The sequence below is a fragment of the Eschscholzia californica genome, unplaced genomic scaffold (assembly GCF_041429995.1).
Source record: "Eschscholzia californica isolate CP2 unplaced genomic scaffold, dmEscCali1.0.p SCAF_2, whole genome shotgun sequence".
Classification (NCBI taxonomy): Eukaryota; Viridiplantae; Streptophyta; class Magnoliopsida; order Ranunculales; family Papaveraceae; genus Eschscholzia; species Eschscholzia californica.
Genome location: NW_028238309.1, coordinates 52,409,934 through 52,431,335, shown reverse-complemented (window position 1 = coordinate 52,431,335; position 21,402 = coordinate 52,409,934). Strand labels below are relative to the sequence as shown.

General features: G+C 33.9%; 1 protein-coding gene across 2 annotated transcripts; it reads left to right on the top strand.

The window, feature by feature from the left end:
- Positions 1 to 16,677: 16,677 nt before the first annotated feature.
- LOC147558906 (histone-lysine N-methyltransferase, H3 lysine-9 specific SUVH3-like) lies at positions 16,678 to 20,802 on the top strand. 2 transcript variants are annotated; one of them, XM_086660661.1, is made up of 3 exons: positions 16,837 to 17,156; positions 17,243 to 19,443; positions 20,463 to 20,802. In XM_086660661.1, exon 2 carries the CDS (start codon positions 17,301 to 17,303, stop codon positions 19,386 to 19,388), a length of 2,088 nt encoding a protein of 695 aa, XP_086516787.1. In that variant the 5' UTR covers positions 16,837 to 17,156; positions 17,243 to 17,300; the 3' UTR covers positions 19,389 to 19,443; positions 20,463 to 20,802. The 2 variants fall into 2 exon arrangements, with proteins under 2 accessions (XP_086516786.1, XP_086516787.1); XM_086660660.1 differs by having other exon boundaries at positions 16,678 to 19,443.
- Positions 20,803 to 21,402: the final 600 nt, after the last annotated feature.

The following is a 21,402-nucleotide window of genomic DNA, read 5'->3' as shown; positions in this document are numbered from 1 at the left end:
CACCAAAAATGTTCTAAGGTTAGGTCAAAACTGGTGTTTGAAAATGGTAAGAGAATTTTTCTTTTTATTAAATTTTAGAATATAGAGGATTTCATTGTTAGTTCTCTTACCTCATTATTATACTACAGTATAATATGTGAGTAATTAGAAAGAATTCATCTCTCTTCACTAGTTATCCCGATTTAATTGAGTATATGGACATATCTAATCAAAACCTTTTTTTGTTGAAATTTAGATATATATATAAAGATAAGAAATCCGAGCACAGTTACCGTACAAATTAGCATTAAATTTAGGAATATATTTCTAAAATCTACGGTTCTTATTCTTTCGCGTCCATTTGGCCAATTTATCCCTGGTTGAGTTCTGAGTTATGAGTTCTGGCATATGTGACAGAATTGAATGTCAGTGAATTTCGGTATAAGATCTCTGATTAGCTTAATGTGAATTTTCGATCGCCATTGATTGGATGTTTTGAACTTTTTAGATGTTGAATGAGACTTAGCTTATCACTCTCAATTATGACGTGCATATATATGTGTTATACTTCTACCACCCCCACGAGCTCCTGTAAGTATGGTTTTGGCTTCACTTTCTAGTGCGTGTGCTCTACGTTTCTGCTTTGGCTTCAATAAATTTTACTTGTCATCATGATAATGAAACTGAAACCAATAAGAGAGTTCACGTCAACAAAAGATGCATCAGAATTTAATAAGTGATTGTGAAGATGGCATAACATACATATTTAATTAGTATTTAGACCAATATATATCATACTTATTACAGTATAAATGGAAGGAGTATGTCTTAACAAATAAATATATCTCACTAATAGTAGGTGTATTTGGGTCGTATTAAAATACATCCGGCTACTATGCCACCCGCAAAATTACAAATTGGTAACTTAATACAACATAAAAAATTTCTTTTTCAATTGATAAACATTTGACATAATCAACCAGGAAAGTTGAACTTTAACTTGTCGAAAAGAAATTATGAATTAATATATTAAAACAACTCAGTTAGTTACTGAGGGTATAAGTCTGGACGTTCATTTTCTTTGTGAGATTTACTTTTGATTAGATGGAATGGTTGATACAAAATACGCTTCTGTAAATAGAATAAATATAAAAGGGTATTAGTGTCAATAATTTATTATATTAAAACAATTCAGTTAGTTACTCAGAGTATAAGTCTGGTCGTTCATTTTCTTTGTGAGATTTACTTTTGATTAGATCGAAAGGTGGATACAAAATACGCTTATGTAAATAGAATAAAAAGAAAAGAGTATTAGTGTCAATAATTAGCTTAAAATCCAAAATCGGTTACAGTCTCCTTAAAATATCTCTTTGTTCAAACTATCTAACTATTCTCAATTGAATTTCTCCTTCTACTTTTGTCTCTCACAATCTTCCAAAATCGGTTACACTTTTTTCTCCTTTTCTATATAGTTTATCATTCTTCTTCATCAAAAAAAATTAACAAATCAACTTCGATTTTTTTTTTTAAATGTTGGTTTCAAAAAGTGTGATCTACCGATGTTAGCCAAAAAGGACAAATTTATTTCACATTCCTGATTTTCAGCCTATTTCTTTCAATAGAATGATAAATTTTAACTAGAGGTGTATAATGTGTATCATTGTGTTTGTGTGTATTTGGACCCGCAATTCTTTCTTAAAAATATTTAAATAATAGATACAGTTATAAAAACAGAGCTTTTTTTTTTTGTTGAAATCTTGGCCAAAAAGGCCTTTTCAACAGAGCTTGGCCAAAAAGGCCTTTTCAACTACAGAAACGAGTGGAAATCTTCTCTTGGGAAAAAATTGACAAGAGGTATAGTCGTATAGATGGGAAATGATGTTTTTAGTTCTCGTCCTTTTGTACATGGCGCACCGGAAAATTAACGTACCTATAAATTAATATTTAGATAGTACAATAGTTTATAATGTGTTACGAAAAATGTAGGATGATTAGGATGATAGTTCATAATGTATTACGAAAAATCAAGGATTTCTAGAGAGAGAAAGAAAACCTTAAATACGAACGTGATCGTTTCTGCTCGTAACGTATCATGAACAATATTGCGTTATACTTGTTTATAATGTAATTTTTTTTGGTCATAACGTACCATGCGAGAACAAAAAATAGTTTAAAAAGAAACACGATTTTGTACTTGAGTTAAAGAACAAAATATGATATTTATCATAATTCATTATGGACATTAATAATACATCGCGAGTGCTCATAAAAATAAGTTCTGGCAAGATAGTTTATAATACATTATGAATAAGCTCAATGTTTTTGAGAAAAAAGAAAAGCTCTAAGGGTACAAAATTTCAGAGAGTGAAAAAAACTAAAAATTTCTTCTAAGTACACTTTTTTTCTCATGTCGACAGCCGGTCGGCGAACTTTATCATCTTCATCTATGTCTCTGTCTTCTCTCTCACACACACTCTTTCCTCTTTCTTTATCTCGAATCTCCCTCTTCTCTCTCTCATATTCTTTCTTAGAAATATATTTGATCTTTCTCTCGTTAATCTCTCTTTCTATCTGATCTTTCTTTCTCTTTCTCGAATCTCTCTCTCCCTTCTCGACTGAAATTTTAGGATCCAGTCGAGATACATGGAGAGGAGAGTGAGTGAGTGAGATTTGAAAGTGAGAAATTCGAGAGGCATCAAGATTAATTCGAGAGAAAAATCAAAGAAAGAAAAATCTGGGGTAGAGATTAGACAAAGAGAGGAAAAAAAATTGTTGTGGTGGTCGGAAGTGATGGTTGGAGATGGGAGGAGATGGAAGAAGAAGAAACTGAAGAATTACATTACGGGTGTGTGGTGTTTGGAGGAGAAACAAAATTACAAAAAAATCCACCCAAAAGTTTATACCTGAAAACTTTGTTTGTTCCCCAAACATTGACCTATGGACAATCGTAACGCATTACGGGAATTCACAATCGATATATGGAGAATGAGAATTTTAGATGACTAAGAACAAGTTGATTATGTATTATACATAACAAAATGTAGTCTACTTTCTCCGTAGAAAGTGTAAAAATTAAAAAAAGTACATAAGAAGTAATCATATATACAATATAAGATATTTGATATGTACTTTACATTACAAAATTTCATATACTTTCTCCCACTTTAGTGTAAGAAATTTGAAAAGTGTATAAGACATAATCATATTTACAACATGTCCTGTACATTTTCAAATGTCAAACAATTTTGTTATGTTATTTTGTGCGCAGTACACTTTTGGCTTTCTCTTACAAATAAGGAAACTTAGCAATCTTAAACAATCTGGCCAATATATAAGGAGAAAAGAAAGTCGTTAAAGATTGACAAACTATTTGTAGAAAGAAAAAGTATAAAATGGAATGAAAATATTTAGAGAAATAAAGAAGGAATTAAAAAAGAAAAAAAATCTAGAGAGAGAGAAATTTGTTAAAATTGAAAAAAGAAAATATGTGTGAGAGAAAAGAAAGAGAAATTAGAGAAAAAAATTTGTAGAGTAAATAGGAGAAAGAATAAAATCTAGAGATAGAAAAAAATAAGAGATAAATTATAAACTGAAAAAAAGTTAGGGGCCACAGGTTAGAAGTCTGAAAGTTAGGAAAAATTCGGTCCAAGATCCACCCTTAAAGATCTATAGGTTTTTAGTCCTTTGTCTAAAATGCCAAAAATACACTCAGTTAACAGATTTGATACATCTGGTAGTTTGTATAATGCATTTGGTAGTTTGTATATTGCATCTGACAATTTGTACAATGCATTTTTAAATTTGTAATCCATTTTAGTCTATTGTTTTAGGTTCTTTTTTTTTGTTGAAAGTATTGTTTTAGGTTCTTAGCAAATGAAAAATTAGGTTACGAACTTGACTTCGTATGAGGCCTAGATGTAATGTATTTCTAATTCAATGTTGGTATATTGTATCTGGTAGTTTGTACAGTGCATTTTCAAGTGTGTAATTGTATCTTGTATATTGTACAAACTATGTGAATAATATATAATAATTCTGAAAAACGTGATGATCAATGTAAGGTACAAGTTATGCAATGGTAAAATAATGGTTAAATTATAAAATACAAATGAAGTATACGTTTTATGTAATGTATGGTACAACTAATACAATGCGACAATAATAGTTAAAATATAAAAAGAAGCTTGAAGAAAATACATTGCATCATCATTCCTTAGACATTCTGAAACATGTACATAGTGTAAATCATTAAACAATTAGAACATAAATTATATATAATGTACAAACTATCTGAATAATGTACCACACTATATGAATAATGTACCATAATTCTGAAAAATGTATGCAGAATCATATGTATAGAAGGGTAAAGTTGGAAGTGTTTTTTTTTAGTTAATCCCTATATGGCCCCCTACTTTGTGACCAGCTTCAAATATGGCCCCCAAATTTCTGTAAATTCAAATATAGCCCCCTATTTTTAAGTTAATGCCCTAACCACCCTTCCTTTAAATCCTTTTTCAAAATTAAAAATAAACATACTCTTAATTCCACCTCATTTCCCTCTCCACCACACATCTCTCTCCATGTCAACTCTCTCTCCACATCACCTCTCTTTCCAACTCACCTCTCTCTCTCTCTCCAACTCACCCCTATCTCTCTCAAACTCACCCCTATCTCTCTCCAACTCACCCCTATCTCTCTCCAACTCACCTTCATCTTCTCCGATTGAAGTCGCCGGCCGAAAAATTTTCCGGCCGGCGACCTCAAAAAAAAAAATTTAATTTTCTCTCATCTCTCTCTCTCTAAAAACTCCGGCGAAGGGGGTTTCCCTTCGCCGGATTTTTAGAGAGAGAGAGATGAGAGAAAAAAAATTTGGGAGGGGTGAATTGGAGAGAGAGAGAGGGGTGAATTGGAGAGAGAGAGAGGTGAGTTGGAAAGAGAGGTGATGTGGAGAGAGAGTTGACATGGAGAGAGATGTGTGGTGGAGAGGGAAATGAGGTGGAATTAAGATTTTATTTTTAATTTTGAAAAAGGATTTAAAGGAAGGGTAGTTAGGACAATTGCATCAAAAAAGGGGGGTCATATTTGAATTTACAAAAATTTGGGGGCCATATTTGAAGCTGGTCACAAAGTAGGGGGCCATATAGGAATTAACTCTTTTTTTTCCTAGAGATGGGATTTAGTGCATTGAGATCTGTTTTTAGACTAAATGTGGGTTTATAATTTGTTTTTGGACTTTTCATTCATTTCGGAAGATGAGTGGACTATTTGATCTAATAGAGCCTTGTTTTTGGACCTCCCACCCATTCTTTCAAAAAATTAATAGGAGATAGGGTAGGAAGTTGAGATAGAAAAAAATAAGAAAAGAAGGTAAACAAATAAAGTCAGATAAAGAGAACGTAATTAAAGAGGGAGAGAAAAAAAATTATAAAAAAGAAAATAATAAGAAAGAAAATATGAGATAAAACAGAGAAAATTACATGCAGAGAGAAACAAATGACAAGAATGGAGAGAGAAACACGAGATTCGTTGATGGCTTTCTGTATTTTCGTGTGACAATTTCTATAAATTAGATTTATTTTATTTTATTTTATTTTGTAACCTCATCTACGCCCATCTATCGAAAAAAAACCTCATTTACTCTTTTGACCCACTTTTGGATGTAATAGCTATATGAATAGTTTAGTGGGTTCTTATTCTAAAAACAAATTTATTTTGGACCAAACTGTCATTTTAGCATCTCTTACAACTCTATCCATTATCTGATAAAAACTTTGATTTTTTTTTTTTTTTTTTTTTTTGAAGTCCACTACGATCTACGTATGTTGTTACATTTGGCACTTCATACATCATCTTACAACTCTATCCATTATCAGACAAAAACTTTGTTAATCTTCCGTTTTAAGGGTAATAGGATCTCGAAATTAAAATTCTAGGGCAAAAAGAATCTTCATATGTCTTAAATTCAACAATAATTAAATTAATTCTTTTTTGATTTTTTGGAAATTAAATTAATTCAAAAGCTTCTTCATTCCCCGTTCTCAGAGACGTTGATCACCTTCCTTCCTTGTAAAAAAGGAACAATCTTTAACTTCTCCGACCTCACATTCTTTTTAAAACCCTAGATCCACATTCTTCTTCCCCTCTCTCTCTCTTCAAGAAGCCTTTCTCATAATTCATTCTTACAAAATAAAATGGATGATGATCTCTAAGGTATAAATTCATATTCTTTCTCTATCTTGTTTTGGATCATTTTTTTATCAATCTTCAATCATTTTAGTTCAGTTTGCATGTTCCAGATTTTCCCAATTCTGGGTTTTTAGGTTTAATTTTGCTTTGTTGAGTTATCCTGAAAAGATGGAGCAAACAGAAAATGGGTCTTCATCAGGTTCTTATGATAAGTCTAAAGTTCTTGATCAGTGACATGGTCTGATGGTTCACATTTTGTTCGTACAGTGTTCGCTGTGAATGTAATATAATTTCTTTTTTTGTAAAAGAAAAGGAATTAAGTTATAAGTTTTCTAATATTTTTTGTTTGTATAATCAAAGGTTAATTGTTTTCATATTGTTTCTGGTTTCTCCCTTGTTCTTCTTTTATCGTATAAATTTGTTCATCGAATGAGCCAATTTTCTCATTTAGCATGACAATCTTATCCCAGATTGGGATGCCGCAGTTTCTAGCAACACGAGAGATTTGACTCATTTATCATTACGAGTTACGTGCAAGTACATATTTTAAGATCAAATACTAATGGTAACAAATTTATTTTGTTTGTCGTTATAGTTTTATTGGTAGAAGGGCGAAAGATCTCGTTAATACTTCTACAAATAAAACTACAAGAACGGGAACAATATTCATCCCAATTAAGTATGATCTTAATATGTTAGTTTGCATCTTAACATATTACTAAATAATGAGCAAGTCAAATTTATCTCTTGTTGTTAGAACCAGGGGCACCTCAATTTGGGACAAGTATTCGTCGAGAGAAATGAGAAGCTTCGCCCGTTCTTTAATGGATTTAGAGGGACAATATTGTTCTTTCTTTTGTTTTGAGTTTGACTAATTCAATGAAAGAAATTCAATTGAGTTTACACAATTATTTATGACACAACTAAGTTTATACGACCAGACGCTAACCACCTTTAGTAGTGTTTCTACTACAATGCCCTAGATTCCACCCAACCAATTTCATATTGTTTTTGATATTTTCATTGTCCTTCTCTTATTATCATATTTCACATTTCATTATAAAAACCCTAAACCCCAAAAGTGCATGAGGGGGCGTAACAGAAGAAATTGTAAGAGCGTTTATAGCATGGAAATAGATTTCAATGGCATGTGCTCAAACTATTTCTTCTACATAGGCGCTTCTGCACTTTTGGGGATTTATAATTAGGAATCTAATCAAATGTGAAATATAAGAGAAGGTAGAAATAGAAATCAAAGTTGATGAAAATAGATCGAGTTTAACCTAGTGCAATATATTATAGATACTAACAGTCTCTAGTGGTCATTTGAATTATGACAGTAGTGACTATTTAAACTTAATGATGTTTGCTAGTCAATGGCCAAACTCAAAGAAAAATAAAACTTGTGACGCCGGTCATAATTTTGTATTCGGAAAATTCGTCAATATTCATGTTTTTTCTTTAAAAAAATTATCTGAAAAATATTCTTATTTCTCTAAAACCACGGCTGTAATTTTAATGGTAGAACTTAGAAGGACCAAAGACTTCATCTAGAGATAAAACTATCACGATGCAGTGAATATTAAATTTCCAAGTATAATCGTCATTCCTATTACGACATAATAAGTCATCAAATACTTTCAACAAAAAAAAAAGTCATCAAATACCACTCTTGATGCTAAGGCTAGAGGCCCTTCAATTTGAAACAAGTATTCACCAGGATAAAATGAAAAGATTTTTGCTATTGAAACACTAAGGGGATAGTGGATCAAGACTTTTTTAGACATTTCATGATTCTGAAATGCCTGAGGAATTCAAATCCAGACATCTGAGAATCCTGAAATGTTTGATGCATTCAAATCCAGACATTTGAGAATCCTGAAATGGCTGAGGCATTCAAATCTAAACATTTACAAATCCCCGAAACTCTTGATCCACTATCCCTTAAAAGAATCACTCGTTACTATTACATAATAAGCAAATCAAGTTTCCATTCAGAGATCATTAATCACTTGTACCTTTCCTCGTTGTTTGGTAGAAACGGAGAAATTATTTCAGAAAAACAAGGATCAATTGATTTTCGAGACGAAGGGTCAAGGACTTGGAGAGAGAAAAAGAAAGGCTGAGAGAGGGATGGAAAGAAAGAGGAAAGAAGAAGAGAGAGGGAGAAAAGAAAAAAAGATTAAGATATGAGGATGGCAAGTGATAAAAGAGAAAAATAATCCTGACTAAGGTCGCAAGAAGAGAGCCCACGATAGATCGAAAGATGAAACAAATTTTTTTCTCTCTATGTTCTAGTTTTCCTTAGAAGTTGATTAAATTTTGTTTAAAAAAAAAATCACTTCCCTTCTTTCGATGGAACATAAGGAAAAAGCTAAAAAGAATTAACCCACTTTCAACCAAAAAAAAAAAAGAATTAACCCAAACTAAACAAGCTTGAAAAGATAAAATATACTTACAAAAATAAGGGTCTGAGTAACATCAGAGCCAGCTTGTTTTCCTCAACTTTGTTTTATCAAATCTTGTCTTGACAATGGAGACTCGAGTAGGCATTTTTATAGTGGAAAATGGCTGCCCTCCCACCAAAACTTCTCTCACCAAACTCTGAGGTGAAATTTTGTGATAATCAAAGAGATTTTCCCAACATTATGATCTTTACTTATCAAAATTATTCTCCACTCAATCTATACAAATTCTGCAATTTTTCCTTATTTGTTTTTTCTAATTTGGTGCATCTAGTGTCATACCAAAAATTATTACCACCAAAAATGTTCTAAGGTTAGGTAAAAAATGGTAAGAGAATTTTTCTTTTAATTAAATTTTAGAATATAGAGGATTTCATTGTTGATTCTCTTACCTCATTATTATACTACAGTATAATGTGTGAGTAATTAGAAAGAATTCATCTCTCTTTCACTAGTTATCCCGATTTCAATGCGTCTATTTTATGTGGAAAGAATTAACCATTCAAAATGTGGGCTAAAGAAACGTGATAGAAAAATCCAATAACATATTTAAAAGCGGTATTTAATTGAGTATATTGACATATTTAATCAGAACTTTTGTTTTGTTCAAATTTAAATATATAAACGCTAAGAAATCCGAACACAGTTACCGTATAAATTAGCAGTAAATTTAGGAACATATTTCCAAAATCTACCATTCTGATTCTTTCGCGCCCATTTGGCCAATTTATCCCTTGTTGAGTTCTGAGTTATGAGTTCTGGTATATGTGACAGAATTGAATGTCAGTGAATGTTTTGAATTTTTTAGATGCTGAATGAGATAAGTTATCACTCTCAATCATGACGTGCATATATATATATATATATGTGTGTGTGTGTGTGTTCTACCGCCCAACTAGCTCCTGTAAGTACGGTTTGGCTTCACTTTCCTCACTAGTGCGTGTACGCTCTGTTTCTGCTTTGGCTTCAATAAATTTTACTTGTCATCATGGATAATGAAACTGAAACCAATAAGAGAGTTCACGTTAACAAAAGATGCATCAGAATTTAACAAGTGATTGTGAAGATCGCATAACATACATATTTAATTAGTATTTAGACCAATATATATCATACTTATTACAGTATAAAGGGAAGGAGTATGTCTTAACAAATGAATATATCTCACTAACAGTAGGTGTATTTGGGTCGTATTAAAATTCATCCGGCTACTGTGCCACCCGCAAAATTACAAATTGGTAACGTAATACAACATAAAAATTTTCTTTTTGAATTGATAAACATTTGACATAATCAACCAGGAAAGTTGAACTTTAACTTGTCGAAAAGAAATTATGAATTAATATATTAAAACAACTCAGATAGTTACTGAGGGTATAAGTCTGAACGTTCATTTTCTTTATGAGATTTACTTTTGATTAGATCGAATGGTTGATACAATATACACTTTTGTAAATATAATAAAAATAAAAGGGTATTAGTGTCAATAATATATTATATTAAAATAATTCAGTTAGTTACTCAGAGATATGAGTCTGACCGTTCATTTTCTCTGTGGGATTTACTTTTGATTAGATCGAACGGTGGATACAAAATATGCTTATGTAAATAGAATAAAAAGAAAAGGGTATTAGTGACAATAAATAGTTTAAAATCCAAAATCGGTTACAGTCTCCTTAAAATATCTCTCTGTTCAAACTATGTTATAACTATTCCCAACTTAATTTCTCCCTCTACTTTTGTCTCTCACAATCTCCCAAAATTGGTTACATTTTTTCTCTTTTTCTATATAGTTTATCATTCTTCTTCACCAAACGAAATGACAAATCAACTTTGATTTTTTTTTTTTGAAATGTTGGTTTCAGAAAATGTGATCTACCGATGTTAGCCACGAAGGATAAATTTATCTCATATTCCTGGTTTTCAGCCTATTTAGTTCAATAAAATGATAAATTTTAACTAGAGGTGTATAATGTGTATCATTGTGGTTGTGTGTATTTGGACCGCAACTCTTTCTTAGAAATATTTAAATAATAAATACAGAGCTTGGCCAAAAAAGCCTTTTCGACTACAAAAACGAGTGGAAATCTTCTCTTGGAAAAAATTTGGCGAGAGGTATAGATGGGAAATGATGTTTTTGGTTCTCGGCCTATTGTACATGGCGCACCGGAAAATTAACGTACCTATAAATAAAAATGTAGGATGATAGTTCATAATGTATTACGAGAAATCAAGGATTTCTAGAGAGAGAAAGAAAACCTTAAATACGAACGTGATCATTTCGAAAAGGAAACCCTTAAATACGAACGTGATCGTTTCTGCTCGTAACGTATCATGAACAATATTGTGTTATACTTGTTTATAACATAATTTTTTTGGTCATAACGTACTATGCGAGAACAAAAAAAAAGTTCAAAAAGAAACACGATTTTGTACTTGAGTTGAAGAACAAAATATGATATTTATCATAATGCATTATGGACATTAATAATGGCCATTGTTTTGGAGAAATAAGCAAAATTTTCGGGGCAATAAGTTTTGGGTGGAAACAAATTTTTTTTGTTTCCTCCAAACATCACCCTTTCAATTTTTTGTTCTTTCTTCTTCTCTTCTCTTCTCATCTCAACTAAAACTCCGTCGACCTCCACCGGATTCCGACGACGTCCACCATTAATGTCGACGATCACCATCAACATTCTTCTTTCTTCTCTCTCTCTTTTCTTCTTTCTTATTTCTTCTCTCTCGTTACTTTTCTCTCTCCTCTTATCCTCTCTCTCTACCTCTCTCACGAAATTTCCAACGAAGGGGATCTCCCTTCGGCGGAAACTCGTCTGGATCTGGTTCTTCCCAGACGAGACACCTTCGTCTAGATCTGGAAGAACCAGATCCAGACGAAGGGTTCCGGCGAAGGGAACACCCCTTCGCCGGAACTGTTAAAAAAATGGAAATGGGAAGAAGAGATAAAGAGGCAGATAGAGGAGAAGAGAGAGGAGAAAATAGAGGAGAAGATAGAGAGAGAAGAGAGAAAAAAACCTTTTGGTTTGACTTTTTTTGGTTTTTCACCGTCTTCCCTGGAAACTTTTCTGCTTTCCCCAAAACGTTGGCCTGACAAGATAATTTATAATACATTATGAATAAGGTCAATGTTTTTGAGAAAAAAGAAAGGGAGATGCTAGAGTTACAAAGTATTTTGACAAAAGAAAGTTCCCAATCGATGTGGCGGTTGTGATATTCATCTCTCAACGACCTAGATTTGGTCAAAGTTTCAAACTACACCCGCCACATCAGCTGGGAACTATCTTTTGCCAAAATCTTTTGTAACTTTAGCATTTCCCAAAATTTTAGGGTACAAAATTTCTTCTAAATACACTTTTTTCTCATGTCGACGGTCGGTCGGCGACCTTTAATTATCATCTTCATCTATGTCTCTGTCTTCTCTCTCTCACACACTCTTTCCTCTTTCTTTCTCTCGAATATCCCTCTTCTCTCTCTCTCTCTCGTATTCTTTCTCAAAAATATATTTGATCTTTCTCTCGTTAATCTCTCTTTTTATCTGATCTTTCTTTCTCTCTCGAATCTCTCTTTCCATTGTCGACTGAAACTTTAGGATTCCAGTCGAGATACAGGGAGAGGAGAGTGAGTGAGTGAGATCTGAAAGTGATAAATTCGAGAGACATCAAGATTAATTCAAGAGAAAAATCAAAGAAAGAAAGATCTGGGAGAGAGATTAGACAAAGAGAGCAAAAAATGATTGTTGTGGTGGCTGGAGATGGGAGGAGATGGAAGAAGAAAAAACTGAAAAATTACATTAAGGGTGTGTGGCGTTTGGAAGAGAAACAAAGTTACAAAAAAAAATTCCACCCAAAAGTTTATGCCTGAAAACTTTGTTTGTTCCCCAAACATTGACTTATGGACAATCGTAGCGCATTACGGGAATTCACGAGCGATAATATGGAGAATGAGAATTTTAGATAGATATAATATGGAGAATGAGATAAATAAATTTAATGACTTAGAACAAATTGATTATGTACTATACATGACAAAATGTATTCTACTTTCTCCGTAAAAAGATGTAAAAATTAAAAAGTACATAAGAAGTAATCATATATACAATATAAGATATTTGATTATGTACTTTACATTACAAAATTTCATATACTTTCTCCCCATTTAGTATAAGAAATTTGAAACGTGTATAAGACATAATCATATTTACAGTAGAAGACATTTGATTATGTCCTGTACATTTTCAAATGTCGAACAATTTCGTCATGTTATGTTGTGCGCAGTACACTTTTTGCTTTCTCTTACATATAAGGAAACTTAACAATCTTAAAAAATCTGCCTAATATGTAAGAGAGAAAGAAAATCGTTAAAGAATGACAAACTATTTGTAGAAAGAGAAAGTATAAAATGGAATGAAAATATTTAGAGAAATAAAGAAGGAATTAAAAAAGCAAAAAAATCTAGAGAGGGAAATTTGTTAAAATTGAAGAATATTGCAAACTGAAAATGGATTATCTTGTTGTGTTTAATCTTTTTGAAGATTAATGGATTTTACTTTGTTGATTTTCAGATTTCTTATGGATTTTTAGATTGGAAGTAGAGAGAGAAAGAAGAAAAACACGAAGAAGAGAAGAAGAAGACGGAGGTGCTCCGGAGGCCCCTATACTTGTTTTCGGAGGCGCCTAAAAAGAAGAGCCCCCTACAGTAGGTTTGGGAGGCGCCTACAGACGCTCCCTTTTTTTTCTCTCTCTCTCTCAAATTCTAACTAATTTCTTGTTCTCTTTACAAATTTTTTTTTCTAGAAATATTTTTCTTTCCCTCTTTAATTACTTTCTCTCTATGTGACTTTCTTTGTTTACCTTCTTCTTATTTTTTTTTCTCTCTCAAATCCTACCTTCTCTCCTATTAATTTTTTTTCCAGTTTATAATTTATCTCTTATTTTTTTCTTTCTCCTATTTACTCTCCAAATTTTTCTCTCTCCTAATTTCTCTTTTTTCTCTCACACATATTTTCTTTTGGGTTATTTCCCTAATGGCCCCCAACTTTGTGACCAGCTTCCCGCCTGACCCCCTACTTCACGAGAAATACCCATATGGCCCCCTTCCGTTATAACACCGTTACTCTCTCTCCTCTATCTCATTTTCTTTCTCTGCCACATCATCTCACCTCGCCCCGTCATCATCTTCTCCGGCAGGGTCGCCAGCCGGCCAAATTTCCGGCCGACGACCTTCAAATAAAAAAAAAAATTCTCTCTCCTCTCTCTTTGGAAATTTTTTTTTAAATTTCCTCACCTCTCTTTCTCTCTCTAAAACTCCGGCGAAGGGGTTTCCCTTCGCCGAAGCTAGGTCTGTTCGTTGAACAGACCTTGCTAGGACAGACCTAGATCTGCTCACGAACAGATCTTGAAGGTCTGCTCGTGAGCACACCGGATCTGCTCAGTTCGTGAGCAGACCGGATCTGCTCAGTTCGTGAGCAGATCTAGGTCTGTTCGTTGAACAGACCTAGCTCCGGCGAAGGGAGACCCCTTCGCCGGAGTTTTAGAGAGAGAGAGAGAGGTGAGGAAATTAAAAAAAAAATTCTAGAGAGAGAATGAGGAGAGAGAAACTTTTTTTAAATTTGAAGGTCGCCGGCCGGAAATTTGGCCGGTCGGCGACCCTGCCGAAGAAGATGATGACGGGGCGAGGTGAGATGATGTGGCAGAGAGAGAAAACGAGATAGAGGAGAGAGAGTAACGGTGTTATAACGGAAGGGGGCCATATGGGTATTTCTCGTAAAGTAGGGGGCCAGGCGGGAAGCTGGTCACAAAGTTGGGGGCCATTAGGGAAATAACCCAAAAGAAAATATGTGTGAGAGAAAAAAGAGAAATTAGGAGAGAGAAAAATTTGGAGAGTAAATAGGAGAAAGAAAAAAATTGAGAGAGAAAAAAAAATAAGAGATAAATTATAGGGCCGGTAATTATAAGGCCCAAAATGGGGAAGTTAAAGAGAATCAGGCCCAATACTAAATAATAATGAGGAAAAAACCCAGTAGGTAAAAATACAATTTTACCCTCCAAAATGAAATTTTCCGCCCAAATCAACGTCAAAAAACAAGTTTGAACATTTCTGAACAATTTTTGGTTTGCTATCGACAATTTTGTAAATTTCTGAACAAATCTTAGTTTGTCTCAACCATTTGAAATCTTTGAACAAATTCGTTCTTGCTTAGACATTGTTTTGCCAAAATATTTCGCATTTTTTTCTTTTGCATTTTACATAGACAAACTAACACAAACATTTTGGCTACCACATTTTTCGATTTGTCTTGTGAAAAAATAAATGGTTTCGACATTTTTTGTTTTGCTTTCGACATAAATATAAAGACTAAAACATTTTTTTATTTGTCCTTTACAAAAATTAAAATGTTATGCATATTATCCTTTGTATTTAACAAATCCGTTAACAAACAAATAATATTTTGACTAATACATTATATATGTTGTTAAGAACATAATTATATATGACGCCAACATTTTATAATAAGTCGGGACATTATTATAGATATTGTCAACATTTTATAACAACACAATGATATATGTTGTCAACATATAAGGGTAAAAATGGAATTATGAAAAGAATATGTTGTCTTGTTAACAACATAATTACATATGTTGTGAACATTTTGAAAAATGTTCAAAAAATGGGTTTTTTTGACATTATTATTTTTTAGTGGGTTTTTTTCTTATTAGGATTTAGATTTTTGGGTTTTTCACTCATTTTTTCATCACTAAATTATAAACTGGAAAAAAAATTAACAGGAGAGAAGGTAGGATTTGAGAGAGAAAAAAAAAATAAGAAGAAGGTAAACAAAGAAAGTCACATAGAGAGAAAGTAATTAAAGAGGGAAAGAAAAATATTTCTAGAAAAAAAAAATTTGTAAAGAGAACAAGAAATTAGTTAGAATTTGAGAGACACAAAAAAAAAAAGGGAGCGTCTGTAGGCGCCTCCCAAACCTACTGTAGGGGCCTCTTCTTTTTAGGCGCCTCCCAAAACAAGTATAGGGGCCTCCGGAGCACCTCCGTCTTCTTCTTCTCTTCTTCGTGTTTTTCTTCTTTCTCTCTCTACTTCCAATCTAAAAATCCATAAGAAATCTGAAAATCAACAATGTAAAATCCATTAATCTTCAAAAAGATTAAACACAACAAGATAATCCATTTTCATTTTGCAATATTCTTCGGCTTCTTTCTCTGTCTATCTTAAAATGAACTTAAAACCAAAATGAATCTAATGGTTATATAATCACAGGGCCCTTTGGATGAGAGTTTGGGTCATTCATTCGTTTATATACATCTTGTTACAAATCGATTTGTTTCATCCGAAGTTTATTCACAAGAAACAAGTACAATTTTTAGGTCAATTTCAGGTGTTCCTGTAAGTGCTAATACTTCAACTCCTCTCTCTAATTCTTTTGTTGATCTTTATTCTTGTAATAGTTTTGATTGACTTCAGCTTTTGAAAGCTCTACATCTTCCATTCAAATTTTGGGATTTTTCTTGGGGAAGAAAAGAATAACAAGAGGAGCCCATTGGATAATCCAGTCCGAGGCCCAAAACATGGACTCGGACTAATCCAGTCCGAAACTAATCAGACGAGACAGTGCGTCTCCATTCGAGCTGGCCCAGTCTGAAGTCATGCTTTGGGCCTCGGACAGGTTAGTCCGAGTGGGAGGCGCCTATAGTGGTTGGGGTTTAACTGCAGTCAAATCCTTTTGAGATACCCCTGTAGCAATTTTGGGAGGCGCTTTTAGAGGGCCCCAAAAAAAATTATAAGAAAGAATATGAGATAAAACAGTTGAAGAGAGAGAAATTACGTGCAGAGAGAAACAAATCACAAGAATGGAGAGAGAAACACGAGTTTCTTTGATGGCATTTTCTGTATTTTCATGTGACAATTTCTTTATTTTATTTTATTTTGTAACCTCATCTACTCCCTTGACCCATTGGATCTGCCTCCCATTTTTTCATCTACTAGAGGCCTCTTTCAACAACAAAAAAATGTGCTCCAACCACTTTGGGATGTAATAGCTATATGAATAGTTTAGTGGGTTCTTATTCTAAAAACAAATTTATTTTGGACCAAACTGTCATTTTAGCATCTCTTACAACTCTATCGTCTCTATCCATTATCAGACAAAAACTTTGTTAATCTTCCTTTTTAATGGTAATAAGATCTCGAATTTGAAATTCTAGGGCAAAAATAATCTTTCTATGTCTTAAATTCAATAATAATTAAATTAATTCTTTTTTGATTTTTGGAAATTAAATTAATTCAAAAGCTTCTTCATTCCCCATTCTCAGAGACGTTGATGACCTTCCTTCCTTGTAAAAAAGGAACAATCTTTAACTTCTCCGACCTCACATTCTTTTTAAAACCCTAGATCCACATTCTTCTTCCCCTCTCTCTCTCTCTCTCTCTCTTCAAGAAGCCCTTCTCATAATTCATCCTTACAAAATAAAATGGCTGATGATCTCTAAGGTATAAATTCATATTCTTTCTCTATCTTGTTTTGGATCATTTTTTTATCAATCTTCAATCATTTTAGTTCAGTTTGCATGTTCCAGATTTTCCCCAATTCTGGTTTTTAGGTTTAATTTTGCTTTGTTGAGTTATCCTGAAAAGATGGAGCAAACAGAAAATGGATCATCATCAGGTTCTTATGATAAGTCTAAAGTTCTTGATGTAAAACCTTTAAGAAGTTTAGTTCCTTGGTTTCCAGCTCCACCATTAGGAAATCAAACTCCTCCTCCATTTGTTCAAGCACCACCTTTTGGTCCTTTTCCTCCTGGGTACTCACCTTTTTACCCCTTTTTCAACCCTCAATACCCTAATGGGACAACCAACAACCCTACTTCTTCTTCGCCTTCATTTCGGATGCCACCTCCGCCGCCTCCGCTGCCTCAGTTAGATGCAGAGAATGGAGATGCAGGGCCATCAAGGAGGAACCATGATTCAGGTATAATCTCTAACCTCAGTAGTGCTAGATCAGAATCTGAAGAATATGGGCAGAGTAATGGTAGGAAAAGGACAGCTAGTATAGATTTAGAAGATACTCCTTTTAATGGTAAGAAACAGAAATCTTCGAAAACGCAAACGAAAGTAAAGCTCAATGGACCCAACCCAGATATCAAGTTCCTGATACCAGCTACAGGCAATAAAGAGTCTGTTACTGATCTTCTCTTGAAATTCGATGCACTTAGACGGCGATTTGCTCAAATTGAAGATACAAAAGAAAGAAAGAAAGGGGTAAAACGGGCAGATTTAAAAGCTGGGACATTGATGTTTGACAATGACCTTAGGACAAATGCGGCGAAGAGAATAGGAAATGTTCCTGGTGTTGAGATTGGAGATGTGTTCTTTTTCAGGATAGAAATGTGTTTGGTAGGATTGCATGCCCCGATAATGGCTGGGATTGACTATATGAGTGTCAAATTTGATCAAGAGGAAGAATCCCTGGCTTTAAGTATTGTTTCGTCGGGGGGATATGAAGATGATGCTGAAAATGGAGATGTTCTAATTTATAGTGGGCAAGGTGGTGCAGCTAACAAGAGAGAAGGAAAGGAAGCTGCTGATCAAAAGCTTGAAAGGGGTAATTTAGCTCTTGAGAATAGCTTGCGTAGGGATACTGAAGTAAGAGTTATTCGTGGTTTAAAAGATGCAGGAAATCCTAACAGTAAAGTCTATATCTATGATGGTCTCTATAGAATTCATGAGTCTTGGATAGAGAAAGGAAAGGCGGGCTGCAACGTTTTCAAGTATAAATTGACGAGGATACCCGGGCAGCCTGATGCATTTGTTACTTGGAAATCAATACAGCTATGGAAGGATAATACTATTTCTAGGCCTGGGATGATATTGCCAGACTTAACGTCAGGCGCGGAAAAGTTACCAATTTGTCTTGTAAATGATGTCGATGGTGAGAAGGGTCCTTCTCATTTTACATATTTTTGTGGTATTAAGTATGCAAAACCAGTCAATTCGATGACTCCTATTGGTTGTAACTGTCGTAGTTCTTGTGCACCTGGTGATCCTAATTGTGCTTGTGTTCGGAAGAATGATGGTGATCTACCATATATTACCAACGGAATTCTTGTGATCAGGAAACCCTTCGTTCATGAATGCGGTCCTTCGTGCCTATGCTATCCTAATTGCAAAAACCAAGTATCCCAAAGTGGCCTTAAAGTCCGCTTTGAGGTGTTTAAAACGAAGGATAAGGGTTGGGGTCTGCGATCTTGGGATCCCATTCGAGCCGGTATGTTTATTTGTGAATATGCGGGTCAAGTTGTAGAAAAGAGTGAATTAAATGAGGTTGAAGATGAAGAAGACGAGTATGTCTTCAATGCGGCCCGCTCCTATAACAAAGAATTTAAATGGAACTATATACCTGAGTTACTAGGAGAAGATGGAATAAGTGAGCAAGATGAGGTACCCGAATCCCCATTATCCCTGGTTATAAGTGCAAAAAAGTTTGGTAATGTAGCTCGTTTCATGAACCACAGTTGCTCCCCCAATGTATTTTGGCAGCCCGTCTTGTATGACCATAATGACGTATCTTCTCCTCACATTGTGTTTTATGCAATCAAACACATCCCCCCTATGACAGAATTGACATTTGATTATGGGCCTAGCGACGGTGGCAGCAGTAGTGTGCATGGCAGGAGGAAAGCATGCTTGTGTAAATCACCAAAATGCCGAGGGTTTTTTGGTTAGAGGTTTATGAGCATAAAATTGGACGTCATGGAGCCTTCAACGTCTTTGCCATGGGGTGAGTTTGTTAACTTCAATTATTTACTTGCTATCCTTAGAGATTCATTCGTACTGTGTGATTGATTTGTTTATCATCATTTGTTGAATTAAATGTGTCTTAAGCTTCTTTGGCACTTTGCTGCTCATTAAATTTATCATTTATGTCAGCTTGCATTCTTAAGATTTTAAACCACTATGGTTACGCAATAACTATGTAACATCGACACCAGTGCAGTTATAACATTCAGCACCAGTACGAGGCTTAAGACGTGGTAACTGGAAAAGTGCCAACATGGGGATATAGTTGTATTAAATCTTTTCATTATTAGGTCATTTGTGTTTCCATTTTTTTTTCCTTATCCCATTAATGTCACACACATACGTTAGGCGTTAACTTAGGTTTTTTCTATGACCCAATACCATTCTGTTCTGTCCCACTAAATTGCGTACGCACTATAATGACTGGTATCCATATATCCAGTATGATTATCCGAGATTTCGACACCGCAAAATATATTCCTTTTCCATTATTAGATCATTGCATGCGCACTACAAATCTTTTTTTATTATTAGATCATTTGTGTTTCCATTTTTTTTTCTTTTCAGATCATCCCATTAATGTCACACAAAATACGTTAGGCGTTAACCTAGGGTTTTTGTTTTGTGTTTGATTAGTATATATTCTGTGCACTTGCTACAACTCCACTATAACCATAAAATACTAGTCTAGTCCGTACTAATGTATCATGGTTGATCCGAAAGTGCAAAACTTGTAAATAAAAATACATAGACCTAAATTAAGACAAGGATTGGCTCTGTCGTACTCTATCCCAGCTTTAATTACTCTTATACGTACGTCTTAAGCCATAGTGATAATAATCGATTAAGGTTGTACTTTACTAGCATCCTTGTTAATTACACCATGAAATGACTTTACTAGTTATAGATTTTTTTTTTCACATCCAGGTACCTTGGTTGAACTATCAAAAGAGAAGTTCTTTGTAGATACTAATTTTTTCGCTTCCATGTACTTTTCAGGTCTTTCACAGCGAATGGTCTGATCTTTAATGGTGGATGGAGAAGCTCACTTGGTAGCAGACTGGCCTAGAAAGATGGAAGAAATGCTGAAATAGGAATAGCATCTGTTGTGCAATATATGACTAAGTTAAGTATACAGGGATGAAACCCTAAAGTTTCTGATACTTAGGTTGTTGTAGATGGAGCAAAGGTTTAAGTTATAATGAGGTAGGATCTTCATGATGTTCAAATAACAGAAACATGTCTTCCTTTAATAATTCGTGTCACTCAACTTTTTTTTTTTGTTGCAAGTGTTACTCTCAACTTCATACAGTATTTTTGGGTTTTTGGATTCTCAAAACTTTTCTTCTCCTTTAGTTGTTTTGACACCTTTTTTTAACTACTTTTGGGTGCCTTCTGATTGATCCTCTCCAATCTCACCAATTTTGTTGCCTATTTTATTGATCCTCTCTGATATCACCTTTCCCCATTAAGCCTACCTACATGTTGTTTTGATTATTTGGGCCTATGAGGGCAGACCAATTAGGGTTATGTTTATTTTTTTGTAAGAGAAGATGTAATATTTGAGAATTGACACAAGTGAAATTTCGGAGGATATCTTTTTGTCTAACAGGCAATGCTTGACTCACCTGAGTAACCGATTAGGTTTAGTTTCGAGTCAATTTGACTCGGAAGATCCTGAATTGAACGAGTCAGATTTATATGGTGATAGGGGTTTATGGGAGGACCGTGGTATGTCACAATGAAAATGACACCTTGCTAAGAGCATCTCTAATGCAACATTAAAAGAGCTCTAAAAAAAAAATTTAAATGTCAAGTGTGAAAAGTGGAAGTCTCAATTATTTCTACTTACTCATTTATACCTATGCTGTCAAAAGAACTTTTTCAACACAACACCTAAGAAAAACTCTAAAACTTGTACTTTATTTATAAAATTGAA